The sequence below is a fragment of the Ranitomeya variabilis genome, chromosome 2 (genome assembly GCF_051348905.1).
Source record: "Ranitomeya variabilis isolate aRanVar5 chromosome 2, aRanVar5.hap1, whole genome shotgun sequence".
NCBI lineage: Eukaryota > Metazoa > Chordata > Amphibia > Anura > Dendrobatidae > Ranitomeya > Ranitomeya variabilis.
Window position 1 is genome coordinate 962,344,352 of NC_135233.1, and position 13,630 is coordinate 962,357,981.

The following is a 13,630-nucleotide window of genomic DNA, read 5'->3' on the forward strand; positions in this document are numbered from 1 at the left end:
CGTTGAACAATGAAGACTTGCCTTGTTTGGTCGATCTTATTTTTAAAGTGTGTGGCAAAGTCCTCAGCAGAGATGAGGGAGGTTGTAGGGGGCAGTGGGGGGCGCCGGAGGGAGTTAAAGGTTTTGGATAACTGTTTAGGGTTATAGGATATGGAAAATAAGAGGGTTGTGAAGTAGGCCTGTTTAGCAGAGGTGAGAGCATGTGTTGCCTGTTTGAATGCAGTGAAGTCATCTTGCTAATTTGTTTTCTTCCAACGCCGCTCTGCAACACTGGACACTTGCCGTTGCTTTTTAGTGGTGTTTTTGTGCCAGGGTTGTCTGTTTATACATCACACTCTGCCATGAATGAGAGGGGTGGCCACGTCAATAGCTGATATGAGAGTTGCATTGTAGAAAGCAGTGGTAGAAAAGAGTCGGAGAGAGTAGCGTGTCTAGGTGTACAAGGTTTTTGCGGGGGTGCGCATGTTGCTGGTCATGGGTGACTTGTGAGGAGGACAGGGATGAGAAAGTGAGTAGATGGTGGCCGGGTAGAGGGGAAGTGGTGAATTTAGATAGAGAGCAGAGACAGGTGAAGACCAGGTCTAATGTATGTCTGCCTGTGTGGGTGGCTGAGGAGGACCACTGAGCAAGTCCAAAATATGTAGTAAGAGACAGTAGTTTGGAGGTTGTGGACTGAAGTGTATCAGTGGGGATCTTGAAGTCACCCATGATGATAGTGGGAATGTCAGTGGGAAGAAAGTGAAGAAGCCAAGTCGAAAATTGGTCAGTAAAGGCAGTGACTGGGCCCAGGAGTCAGTATACGACAGCCATTTGAAGGTTGGAGGGAGTAAAGATGCGAACAGAGTGGACTTCAAAAGAGGGGAGGATAAGGGAGGGTAGAGGCGGGATTGGGTTAAAAATGCAGTTAGAAGAAAGGAGAAAACTCACTCCTCCATGTCTGTTGCCAGGGCGAGGGGTGTGGGTTAAATGGAGGCCGCCAAAATACAGTGCAGAAGGGGTTGCTGTGTCAGAGGGTGTTAGCCATGTTTCTGTGAGGCCAAGGAAGGAAAGCTTGTGAGAGAAAAGGTCACGAATCACATGAAGCTTATTGCAGATTGAGCGGGCATTCCAGAGTGCTCCAGAGAGAAGGAGTGGCATGTCAAGGGCACGAGTTTTATGTTGGAAATATTGCGGTAGTTCATATTAGATAGGGAGCGGTAGGAGGGGGTAGTAATGAGAGGTATGAGCTGTGGGGGTCCATGATTGGGAGATGTCACCAGCAGTGAGGAGAAGCAGAGAAAGGGAGAGCAGGTGGGAGGAGAGTGGCTGACTTGTTTTATGATTTATTAGGACAGATTTGAGGTTGAGGAGCAGGTCATCAGAGGAGGTCAGGTGGGGAGGAAAGAGGAGATGATTATTTGGTTAGAGGGTGCTGGGGTTTGGGGATAGCTTAGGAGAGTGGGGATTAAAGGAGCAAACATTGTAAGGGCATATGTAAACATGGTGAAGGAGTAAGATGGGTTAATAGAAAAGCTAGATCCAAGTAATAAGAAATGCTTACTCTGCAGACCTTCCTAAATGAGATAGATACAAAGAGTGGGGTCCTGACTCCTGCCGTGACTAACTGCTGTTGAAATAACTGCAGCTTGATGATACTTTAGCTGCAGTGATGCTTTTACTGCAGGGAGACGAGTGCAAGACCCCACACGCTTGCTCACCTTAGGATGCTACTAAATTTATAGGACTAAGTAGAGGATCAGGTGAGAGGGATTGTGGGAGCTGGTTTGGGATAAATTAGCAATTGGCTAGCACACCAGGGGAGGTTAGATGATCAAAGGCACTGGGCCTGGCTACATCCATATGCTGTAACACCTTGCACCAGATAACATCTAGAATGCTTGTGCATGCCCTCATCATCTCCCGCCTTGACTACGGCAACATCCTTTTCTGTGGCCTCCCTGCTAACACCCTTTCACCTCTCCAGTCCATCCTTAACTCTGCTGCCCGACTAATTCATCTCTCTCCTCGCTACTCCTCCGCTTCCCCCCTCTGCAAATCTCTTCACTGGCTCCCATTCACTCAGTGTATCCAATTCAAATTACTAATACTAACCTACAAAGCCATTCATAACCTGTCCCCTCCATATATCTCTGAACTAATCTCCCGATATCTTCCCTCATGAAATCTCCGGACCTCCCAAGACCTCCTTCTCTCCTCCATACTTATTCGTTCCTCACCCAACCGCCTTCAAGACTTCTCCCGAATATCCCCCATCCTCTGGAATTCTTTGCCCCAACACGTCCAACTATCAACCACATTCGGATCCTTCAGACGGAACCAACCTGAAAACCCATCTCTTCAGGAAAGCCTACAGCCTGCACAGACCCCGCTGCCTCCTCACCACTACTGAAGCAACCGCCTCACCAATACCGAAGCTCCTGCAACCCTCAACCTATTGTCTCTGTCCCCACCATCCTGTAGAATGTAAGCCCGCAAGGGCAGGGTCCTTGTCCCTCTATACCAGTCTGTAATTGTTAGTTTGCTTACTGTAAGTGATATCTGTAATTTGTATGTAACCCCTCCTCATGTACAGCACCATGGAATCAATGGTGCTATATAAATAATAATAATAATAATAATAATAATAGACCCCACCATGGATATACAGCAGTAAGTATTGAATACAATGCAACAAATTGGAACCATGCCATGCTTCAATTTTCCCTAAACTGAACAGTAACTCCCAAGTCTTATCAGCAACTCTAGCTGATCATTTAGGGTCACAGCAGGAAGAAATCCAGCGATAAGCATATTTTTGGGGAACTCTTTTCCCCCACCCAAAAAAATAACGGAGTTTCCGTAAAACTGAAAGTACTAACCAACATTAATTGGCAAAATATGTATTTATTCCAAAAAGAAAAATGCAAATAAAGTTTTAAATTAACATTTATTTATCACACATATCTGACATTACTAATACTTTAAATTTGTTCTCTTCAGGTATAGAAAATATGGAGAAAAAAATGTAAATTATTAACACCTGTAATATGTTTCAATAATTTCCTTAAGCGATCGCCTTTATTGAGAAAAACACAAGTTTAATAGAAGACTCTTTACAAACAATTCAAGTAAAGTGAATGTTTCATAAAACTCCTTCAACAACGCACAGTAGCTTTTTAAATCTTACGAGCATTACTAAAATCCAAATACAATTCTTGCAATGTAAAAATAAAAATACATCAGCTGGCAAGTTTGTTGCATTTCCAGCAAAGATCTCCTTCCAAGAAGAAAGTTGAGAAAAGGCACTGTGTGGTTCAAGAATATAAAAAATAGCATTTGCAAAGAGTCATCCTTAATAAAAATAAATACCATTCAGAACTCGTTATCAGAGGAGGACAACCTGACATTTTTGGTTTCGGCTTCACGTGCAGGATAAGTCTATTCAGTCAGGGCCCACTGCAATGAATTAGATTACACCTCATGTACAGTTACTGTATAAGTTTATAATTGAAGATCAATTTTGAATTGAGAATAAAAAAAAAGTTGAACACACATGATCTCTTTGGAGCAATGTCACCCCCGTGACCTCAGACTCAAAAGAGAAGAAAATTGATTTCCATTCCGTGTCTCAAAATATTGGATTTTAAATTGATACAAATGGAGATATCGTTGTTTCAGGTCCCTTTTTTGTGTGTAAAAAAAAAAAAAAAAGTACTACCCATCTCAGGCAATTAATGGTTTAAAAAGGGTGGTCAGCTACTGACAACCCCATCTCAGTCAGCATGTTTAACCCCAGAAGAACAAAACTTATGTTCACCTCCAATGCCGGCACTGTGTGTCGGCACTCACTCTCCTATGGCTCACGTCACGTGATCCCTATGCCCAAAAAGTGCTGACTTCACTCTACCCACCTCTGGACAAAACAATCATCAAGAGGAAGTGAGCAGCCAGTCAGCGCTCTGACTTCCTCTTTATGTCCGATTCATCTTGACATAATGTGACGCGAGCCCCGGGAGAATTCGTACCCAAACTGCTGGAACGGCGTCGGCAATGGAGGGGAGTGTACGTGTTATTTCACCTGGGACCAACATGCTCATTGGAGATGTAGTAGTGGACAGCCAGTTTAAGGTGTTGTTGGAACATAGGTGGTCTACAACAGTAGAAGTCAGCTATATGTTAGATATAAATAAATTATGTGGTGAGGCATACAATATTCAAGAGTTTGCTTTAAAAAAAAAATGCATTTTGCCTAAAAAAAAAATATTTGCTTCTTTGAAAATGTTAACGCATTTGGTATAATTTTTGCAATCTTATGTATTGGTGGACACAATTATAATCACCATTTTTTTTGTCTGCTGATTTTTTTAATCCACTTTCTGTCAATAGATTATTGCTTGTAATTTGCTATAAATTATCATAGCCTTAAGTGGAATGCTTCTATACAAGATCATGTATCCATCATATTTAGGCAAGAAAAATAAAAAAGGCCCTAAAAATATGAATCTGGTAACCTTTAAGTTTAAGGTAGCGGATCAAGAAGTGGTTATTTGAGTGGAGATTTTCTTCTTCCAAGTTTGACGGCCTGTGACACAAGGACTGAGTATGCAATATTCAGTCAAATAATTTGCTAGAAAATTAGCAAAATGGAGATGTGAGGTATCTTGTCACCAGTTTCACATAAATGTTCAAAATTGGTCACCTCCACTGCTAGCAATAAAGCCCCATTTTTGTTTCTATGGACACTAAGGATCTGGATTTAGAACATAGGTTTATTCTACAATGAGTGAAACATTTTATAGTTTTCTGCCACTTAAACACCATTTTTTGTGTTTTACATTTTATTACAACAGTAGTAAATCCTCTGATCTGAAAAAAAAAACAACTTCTTTAAATAAATCCTAAAAAAGGCCAATGTCAAATGTAATTACATTTACGGATCAATAAAGGACACTGCAATATATCTAGTGCCATTGGTAACAGGAAGTCCTTCATGCAAGTGTGTCAGTCGACCAGGGTGCATGAAGCTCCAGCCTTTCCTGGGTGAATCAATCGAACAGTTATACCTGGCAAATCTGCACCCTCCACCCTGCAAAAAAGAAAAAAGAAGTGGATATTTCACAATAACTTCTTAGTTTGTATGATTACATTTCAAACAGTCAGCAGGTTTTTGCTATGTAATCTGAGAGCTGCATAGTATAGGGGCTAAGAGCCTGATTACAGTGATGTGTCACTTATTAGGCTGTGTGGTGTTAGGTGATTAAAATCAGTATATTATCAGTAGGAGTTTATCATTACAGGATTAGATGTCTTGCGTCTTCAAGTCAACTATTGTGTCTAACCACGCCCCCAACACTCATTAGCATATTTCTGTCATGTCATAGCTACCAACCAGTTGTGTGGACGGGGTTATACATATCTCAGCATTCAGAGCACTGCTAGATCTGCAGCAGATAAAACAGGAATTGTATGAAAATGACAGCATGCAGACCAGCAAGTAACATCACTGAAATCCAGGTGTCTGCCCCTACAGCATGCTGCTCTAATAACATGGAAAAACCCATGGACAGGTTTAGAATTGTGTGAAAATAATCGGTAAGCTTCATTCAAACTTTCATATATAGAAAAATGTTTCAAAACATACAAATAACAGTGATCTTTTACCTTAAGACCTTAGGATATTCTTTAAAATTAATTTTTATAAAAGGGCTTTATTCAAGTCCATATTATGATATGATACATGAACATCATAAAAAAATAAAAATAAAGTAAAATCGCTTAGCACCCCTCTCTTTGAGCTGGAGAAAAAGGATATTCTGGAGAACACAAGCCATGATCTTATTATAAGGATATCCTATAATGCCAGAACAAGGAAATGCCTGGCGTGTGGAGCAAGAGAGGGAAAGAAGATAAAAGGAAGCCTTGACAATAGGGAAAGGGAGGAAGGGACACCCCTACATATTCACCCGAGATGGCACCTGGAGCTTCCTACCATCCATAGACCGGTCCTTCCTCCCGTGAACGCCTTGGCTGGCAATGAGTTACTAGTGAGTAGAGCAGCAAGAAACTAGCTTAACTACTAAGGTAAGGAAACAGGGAAGGAGACAAACAGGGAGAAATCAAACAGCAACTGGAACTCCATCGTTTAAACTGGAACAACTTCTCCAGGGAGGTCAGCATAGAAGACTTATAACCGGCACAAGAGAGAGCTAGGAGTGAATTTAAATAATGGATGGGAGTGGCAGTAAGATGCATCAGCTGAGATTAAAGCCTTAAGGAATCCTAGCAGGATAAAAAAAGGAACTATTAACCCCTTTCACACCAAGTGAATATTAATCTTTTCTACTCAAGTTAAATCGCCAATCGAAATCCAAAAAGGACCTGCAACCTGCCAAACGCTAAGACCTTCTGATCCCAAATACTCCCAAGTTCTTAGCAGGATGGGGAACATTCGTGATGCATCTATTCATCTAAATGGCTGTCATAAAGTACTTCATGTCTCATCAGCCACACAGCGGCTTTTAATAAAACTACATTTTCTTGGAACTTGTTCGATGTGTATCCTCAAAGAGAAAAAATACCTGAAAGTCTGTGTCCTTTGTGTTAAGTGCTATGTTGATTGTAAATGTTGAAGCATCATGATGAGGTCTTAAGTATGACTGTCGATCGGGAGTATATTTCACTACGAAATTAAGCAACGCATGTCCCTAGAAAAGAATAAAAGAAAGCCGGTTAAACAAGATGCAATGGAATTCTGCCTCCATCTTCCCCCATGGATCATAGTGAATCGCTGAGAACCCAAGAAGCAGAATACTCCTTTGGAATAATGCGACCAATACCTAATACATATATACTTGTAGATATATGTGTGTAATTTGTGTGTAATATATACCGTATTTTTCGGACTATAAGACGCACCGGACTATAAGGCGGTTTCAGAGATGGAAAATAGGGAAAAAAATATTTGAAGCAAAAAAATGTGGTAAAATATTTAATAACATAAATAACATACTATTATATGTGGTGTTATTATATATAATAGTTTGTTATTATGTTGGAAGCTGCGGGACCAGTGTGCTGTCTGAAGTACTATATGAAGATGCTGGAGGGCGAGTATAAGAATGGGGGCACAGGGCTTATATTGAAAGCACCACTCCAGCACTGCAAAATAACACTGGAGTGCTGCTTTAAAATCCCATGGGAGAACTATAACTCCCAGCATGTCCTGCAGATCCTATGACATGCTGGAAGTTATAGTTCACCAAAGGAGTGGCAGAGTGCTTTATTGTGTTTTGTAAAGACTAACCTCTTCATTGTGGCAGCCAGCCACACTGTGGTGAGGTAAAAACATCCCATGACTGCACACAGAGCCCTCCCTCTTGTTGCCTCTCCACAGCACAGGTTTTGAGGAAGCCTGCAGATTCTAGTGGAGGGCCTGAAGGACCTGTGATGATGTCAAGAAGAGGGAGGGCTCTGAGCTACCAGGTGATGCTCCAGCCCGCCCACTCCTGAAATCACACAGGTCCTGTTTGTGCACAGCTCTCAGCGTCCAGCCCAGGCAGTTATGCAGCGATCTCTTCTCCCCTGGCCACTGCTGCTGCTGCCTCCTCCTCCCCCGGACACACAGATCTCCCCAGCTGCTCCAGGAATCAGCGCTGGGGAAGCCATGTGTGTCCCTGCTTAAGTGCAGTATTCATTTGCTGCTCCCAGCTCACAGCTCAGCTGATAGGTGGGCGGGGAGTAGCTAATGAATATTCACTGCACTTAATCATCGGGACCACATGGTTTCCCCAACACTGATTCCAGGCAGCGGGGACATCCTGAAGTGGGATAACAGTGCTATCCCACTCACTGCTGCCCCCCTCCCCACATGCTACATCCGTACCATAAGACGCACCCACATTTTCCTCCCTAATTTGGAGGAAAAAAAGTGCGTCTTATGGTCAGAAAAATACGGTATATATATATATACATATACATATACACACACACATACATATACACACACGCATTAGTGCATTATTTTTTACACCATGGTTTCTATAGTATTTTTGTGGGCTTGTGCATTGATAACTTGCAACATTTAGAGATTTTGTTGCCGCCTACCTAGATTAATAAAATAAATTGCACATTATTGATTTAAATAAATTAAAGGCCCCACTACTTTGCTTTGAAGAACTGAAGACCTTACACTACATTTCAGATATGCAAATACAGTATAATAAAAAAAATCCAGTTCCATGTTTGGTCTCATAATTATTCTTAATTAATCTATTATTGTATGAAGTTGTGGAATTATTCAATTTTAAATTCCGGTCAATGTTCCTTATGTTTGCAATATATTGTGAATGCAGTAAATAGCTGACATATAGGAAGCAATGAATCAGCGACACATTTATCAGCCTTCTGACATTTATTGTATGCTCTTTAACTATTGTAATTCTTACTTTTGTGTAATATCCAGCATAGACTTTCAGTGTTATTGGAGCAATATATTCTCTAATGAAGTGAAGCCATTCTTTGTCCATCTCAATCTGGTTCATGTGAATATCATCCGTAGGAACGTTTTCATAACCGCCAGCAATACGTATATCCTAATTACAATGAATTAAAAAAAAATTACAATGGTCTTGAATAAATTTGGCAGAAAAACAAAAATATGATAAAGAAATTATTACTGAGTGTCTGGATCCAGACCACCCGCCATAGTGCTCCATTTCTTCTACAAGTTCATCACAAGCCACCTCCGACAGAACTGGAAACCAGAATACGTCTGGGCATGGCTGTAAGAGACAAAGAACAAAGAACAGATGGAAAGTGAAGGAACGTCACCTCACTTATCAATGTTTGCCTGGTCCTCAATTAGTTAATTTTTCGCCCTTTTTTTTTTTTTTTTGCCTCCCTTAATTCAAAGAGCTCTAACCTTCTTTTTCCATTTTTTTTTTGTTAGCGCCCAGAACCAATGTATTTATTGATGTCATTTTGGTGTGGATACAATGTTTTGATCACCTCTTATTGCATTACTCTTGTTGTGGCAGTCAAAAAATATTGAACTCTGGAGTTTAGATTTTTTGTTCTTGTCACACCGTTTATATCAATGGATTTTGTTAGAATGAACTTATGAACCTAGAGATATCAAAAGTGTATTTTTTACATTTTATTTCTTATTTTTTAAGGAGAAGAAAGGGGGATTTTAACTTTTATATCTGGATGTATTTTTTTCATCTTTTTCAAAACTTTTTATTATTTACTTTTTACTGAATTTGTTAATTTCTTTAGACAACTTGAACCAGTAATCAACTGTTCGCTTGTGCTATATACAGCAATGCCACATCACTGCTGTTTAAAGAGAAAATGATAGTCTACTATGAATGCTAGCAATGGGCTGGCTTTCACAGGAATACCGTTATTGACAGACACAGGGGTCTTCAGAAGCAACTAAATGAGACCCCGCGAACAAGAAAGTAGTGCGTCCCCTTGTCGGCGCTCACCAAATGCCGCTGTCACTGACACAATTCAGTTAAATATATACCTGTGGCACCCCAGGAGTCCGGATGCCACAGTTGTATTGCCTGCCTCCCGGGGAGGGTGATGCCATGCCTGGAAGCGAGAAGGAATCCACTTAGTATGTAACACTTACATACAACACTTTCCTGACTCCAGGCCAGAAAGGGGAGCTCTAAACCCGGTTTCAGGGTAGCTTCCCTTTAAGTTCTGGCTTGGAGGAGGGGTTAGGAATCAGTCTGTTTGAGACAGTGAAGGGAGAGGAAGCAAAGGAGAGAGAAACTGGGAGTGCAGCTGCGATTGAGCTCACTCCCAGGATAGAGCACAAACTGGACACCAGGGTCCGAGGTTGTATGGGAACTGAATGCCCCACAGCAGAAACCAGAGGGCAGGAGATTGCAGGTCTTCTAGCCACAACTGGCACTCGAAGACACAGCAGCAGATTAGAGCCTGGAGTCACCATGAGAAAGGGACTCCTGTAAAAAGGCTCGAGCTGCCTGCCATGCAGGTAGTGTTCTACCTAAGGGACAGATTGAGAGAGGGACTTGAGGAAAGCTAATGCATCAACAACCCAGAATTCAGAGAAGAAAAAAAGGCTTCCAACCCCACCTGGCTAGGGGATTCCGAATTGCTTCCAGGCTGCTCGGATTTCCAAGATCACCTGTAATCTGTGCCCTGGACTGCAATTTCACCAGCAAAAAGGTTAAGAGACTGCAAATCCTGTGTCCTCCAATTATTTCCTGCACTTCACCATCTATCATCCCTTACCAACTGCATCGGGAGCCCTGGGGACTAAGCTCTACCTGTGGGGAGCTATACCAAGTCTGTTGCAATACCATCAACCCCAGTGGACCCCTTTAAGCAGCGTTGGCCATCCTTGGCCAAATACCACATGTGTCGTCATTAACACTTACCCCATAAACTCTATTCCCCTTTTTCATATTTTATTGGATGCCCAGGGCCACGGACCGGGTCATTGCTGCAGTGACACATTGGGAGCTCCATACAATTAGAATAATACATATTTTAAGGGTATACAGTGAAATATAAAAGTTTGGGCACCTCTGGTCGTAATTAGTCTTAATGTGAACAGGTAAGCAAGTTGAAGATGAAATGATCTGTAAAAGGCCTAAAGACCCCCCCCCCCCCCCCCAGGCTGCCCCAGAGCACAAACATATCATTAACTCAAAACTGAAAATAAAAAGATTAAATAACAACCACAAGATGCATTTCATCAACTCAAGTATCATTGTAATCAGTATTATAGCATAGACGTGACACTGTCTGTAGGCTACTCAGTACAATCCTGCTGACAGACTCCCTTTAATAAGTTTGATCCTTGTATGCCCTAATGAATCCATACCCTTTGAGAGATTGTGAGACCTTTTTATTGTCAGGCAGTAAAATGACGAGCCAAGACCTTAATCTGCGCATGCATCGCTTTCAGTGGCTGTTTTTCTGAAGCCCACCACCGGGAATTGATGTACAGATCGGGGACTCCCCTCCTGCCACACCGCAGAAATTTTCTTGAAGCCCAGGGCTTGCAGCCTCCCACCACCAAGACACCCCCCTCCTGCCAGCCCAGAGCCTGCAGCATCACCCCACTCCTTCAGCTACAGCTCCCTGCAGAAGCAACCCTGCCTCCTATGACTCTGCTCCACTGCCTCCATCCCCTCCTGGAAAGCTACATTTAGACTAGAAGATGCACCACCATTTTCCTCCCAAATTTGGGGGAAAAAAGTCTTATATAGTTAGAAAAATATGGTACTTATATAGCACCATCATATTCCCTAACACTTTACAGACATCATCACTGTCCCTACTTGTGCTCACAAGGTCTATGGATTATGGGAGGAAACCCACACAAACCCAGTCATATGATCTGTGATATAATATTTCAGCAGTGCAAAGCAACAGTACCAGTACTAGCCACCCAGCCAGAGGGCTGTAACATTAATACAGTAGATTTTAAGTTTACAAGTAAGATTCTCTAATATTATACCATTCTGAAAAAATTGTTTTAAAAGGTAGGAATGTAGCAGGGATCAGCTAGTTGGGAGTCAGGCTGCCCAGCACAACTTTCAACTTTATCTACATCTTTAGGACAGACGCCATTGAATACAAAAGTGGAACTAAAAGTAGTCACACACATGCTCCAGTATTCATTCCCACATTGGGATGCCAGCATATATCAGTGCCGCGACTGCGCCAAGCCGCCCTCTGTAGGGGCATAAGAGGCCTGATGAATTATAATTCTTCAAAAGAACAGTAGTAGGCACGTAGCATTTTTCTTATATTTATATTTTTATTATACTATTCTGTGCAGGAGGGCACCAAGGGTGCAGGACTACAGTGTGCAAGGCAAATGTATTACAGTTGCATCACTACACTATGGAGGGCACTAATTGGGAATTTTAACTGTGAAGGGGAGCAATGTGACCTAAGTAATCAAATAAGCTTTTTTTTACCAGTTAAAGGGAACCTGTCACCCCCCAGGGTGTTTTTAAGTAAAAGAGCCACCTTCAGCAGCACTGAGGCTGCATTCTGTGAAGGTGGCTCTTATGCTTAGTATCTTTAGGAATGCTGAAATAATCACTTTTATAAATGGTCCGCCATACCTTTATTGTGTCCCGGAGGTATGTGTTCTCCCCCGGTGTCAACCGCCTCCGAGACGACAATCATCTCCCTCTTGCATCTGTGCGTCGCCTCCTGTGTTCAAACTACATGCCCAACGAATGCTCTCTACCAACATTTGTCGCCTGATGCAAGTTCATGGGCAGCACGCATGGCGCATGCCTGAGAAATGTTGGCAGAGCGCAGGCGCGCTATTTTTGGACACAGTGTATTTTGAGCGCGTGTATTTTGAACACAGGAGGTGGCACACAGACGCAAGAGGGAGATGATTGTTGTCTCGGAGGCGGTTGACATGGGGGAGAAGACATACCTCCAGGACACAACAGAGGTATGGCGGGCAATTTATAAAAGTGATTATTTCAGCATTCCTAAAGATACTAAGCATAAGAGCCACCTTCACAGAATGCAGCCTTAGTGCTGCACAAGGTGGCTCTTTTACTTAAAAACGCCATGGGGGGTGACAGGTTCCCTTTAAGTATGTAACATTCTGGCAGTCAATGGAAACTGGCACGTTTAGGTGGGCTGTGCTGTTGGAATTCAGAGCCTTGGGATCCCAAATCAGCTTGTATTAATACTAACTTTCTTTTTTATACCTTCAGAGAGACGCTAGTTCAAAAACAGAAATAACTTGCTATTAATAAAAATCTATTTGGAATCCCAAGGCTCTTTATTCCCACAGTGCAGCCCAACGAAAGGTGCCAATTTCCATTTTTACTATTATACAGCTGGAAGAAACCTTTACTACAGCGATTAGGCAGCAACAGCGGCTTTCTGTGCCTTTACAGATGTTGTACCTGCACAGAACACCTTTAGGTGAGTGCTACCATCGTTTATACCTATCTATTAACAGACGGTATTGCTCTATATTGTGTGCGCATCTGTCCCTCTCCAGAGCTTCTCACGTGCTGGCCATTGTGTCAGTACTGGATTATCCAGGGCAGAATAGTGAGGAATACCATTTATTTGACCACATTTGTATAACTCAATTTAAAATAAAATATTGGGTTCTCCTGCAAAAAATCAATCTGCAATAAGCAAATAAGTGCACATAACCACATAACAAAGCAATGAGCCCTTCCACTAATTTTCTAGTGCTAACATGAAAGTAGCCGTATGGTTTTTAAATTGATCACCATTTATGTACTTTAGTAGAAATTCTAGCAACTTCGTAATTGCAGCTTAACATGTAGATATAAGAGAGATAAGTGTATTATTAGATTAATTCAAGTTTTCTATAGACGACAATTAAACCTACCAAGCGAGTTGTCTTATCTGAACACAAACATCATAGCTTTGCTACATCTGCTCATTGTGGATGAGGAAAGAGAAGGAGTAGATCAAATCCAGTTGACAATAGCTTGGACTCCTTGGTACGGACTGTAAATGTTTATCTTTCGGGTAATTCAGTACTATAAATTCCCATGTTACTCATTGCCAAATAAGGATTCACTTTCAGAGTTAAATAAATATTTCATAGCTGCTTACTAAACACATGACAAAACAGACTTCGGCGCCG

At 41.8% G+C, this 13,630-nt stretch overlaps 1 protein-coding gene across 2 annotated transcripts in view; it reads right to left on the reverse strand.

The window, feature by feature from the left end:
• Window positions 1–2,865: 2,865 nt before the first annotated feature.
• PLOD2 (procollagen-lysine,2-oxoglutarate 5-dioxygenase 2) overlaps window positions 2,866–13,630 on the reverse strand; it is a 229,774-nt gene continuing 219,009 nt past the window's right edge. For both annotated transcript variants that reach the window (XM_077290813.1, XM_077290812.1), the window contains 4 exons: window positions 8,655–8,759; window positions 8,424–8,570; window positions 6,558–6,683; window positions 2,866–5,065 (listed from right to left, as the gene is read on the reverse strand). In XM_077290813.1, the coding sequence (XP_077146928.1) occupies window positions 4,910–5,065; window positions 6,558–6,683; window positions 8,424–8,570; window positions 8,655–8,759 (534 nt within the window). In that variant the 3' untranslated portion in view covers window positions 2,866–4,909. The remainder of the gene's footprint in view (window positions 5,066–6,557; window positions 6,684–8,423; window positions 8,571–8,654; window positions 8,760–13,630) is intronic.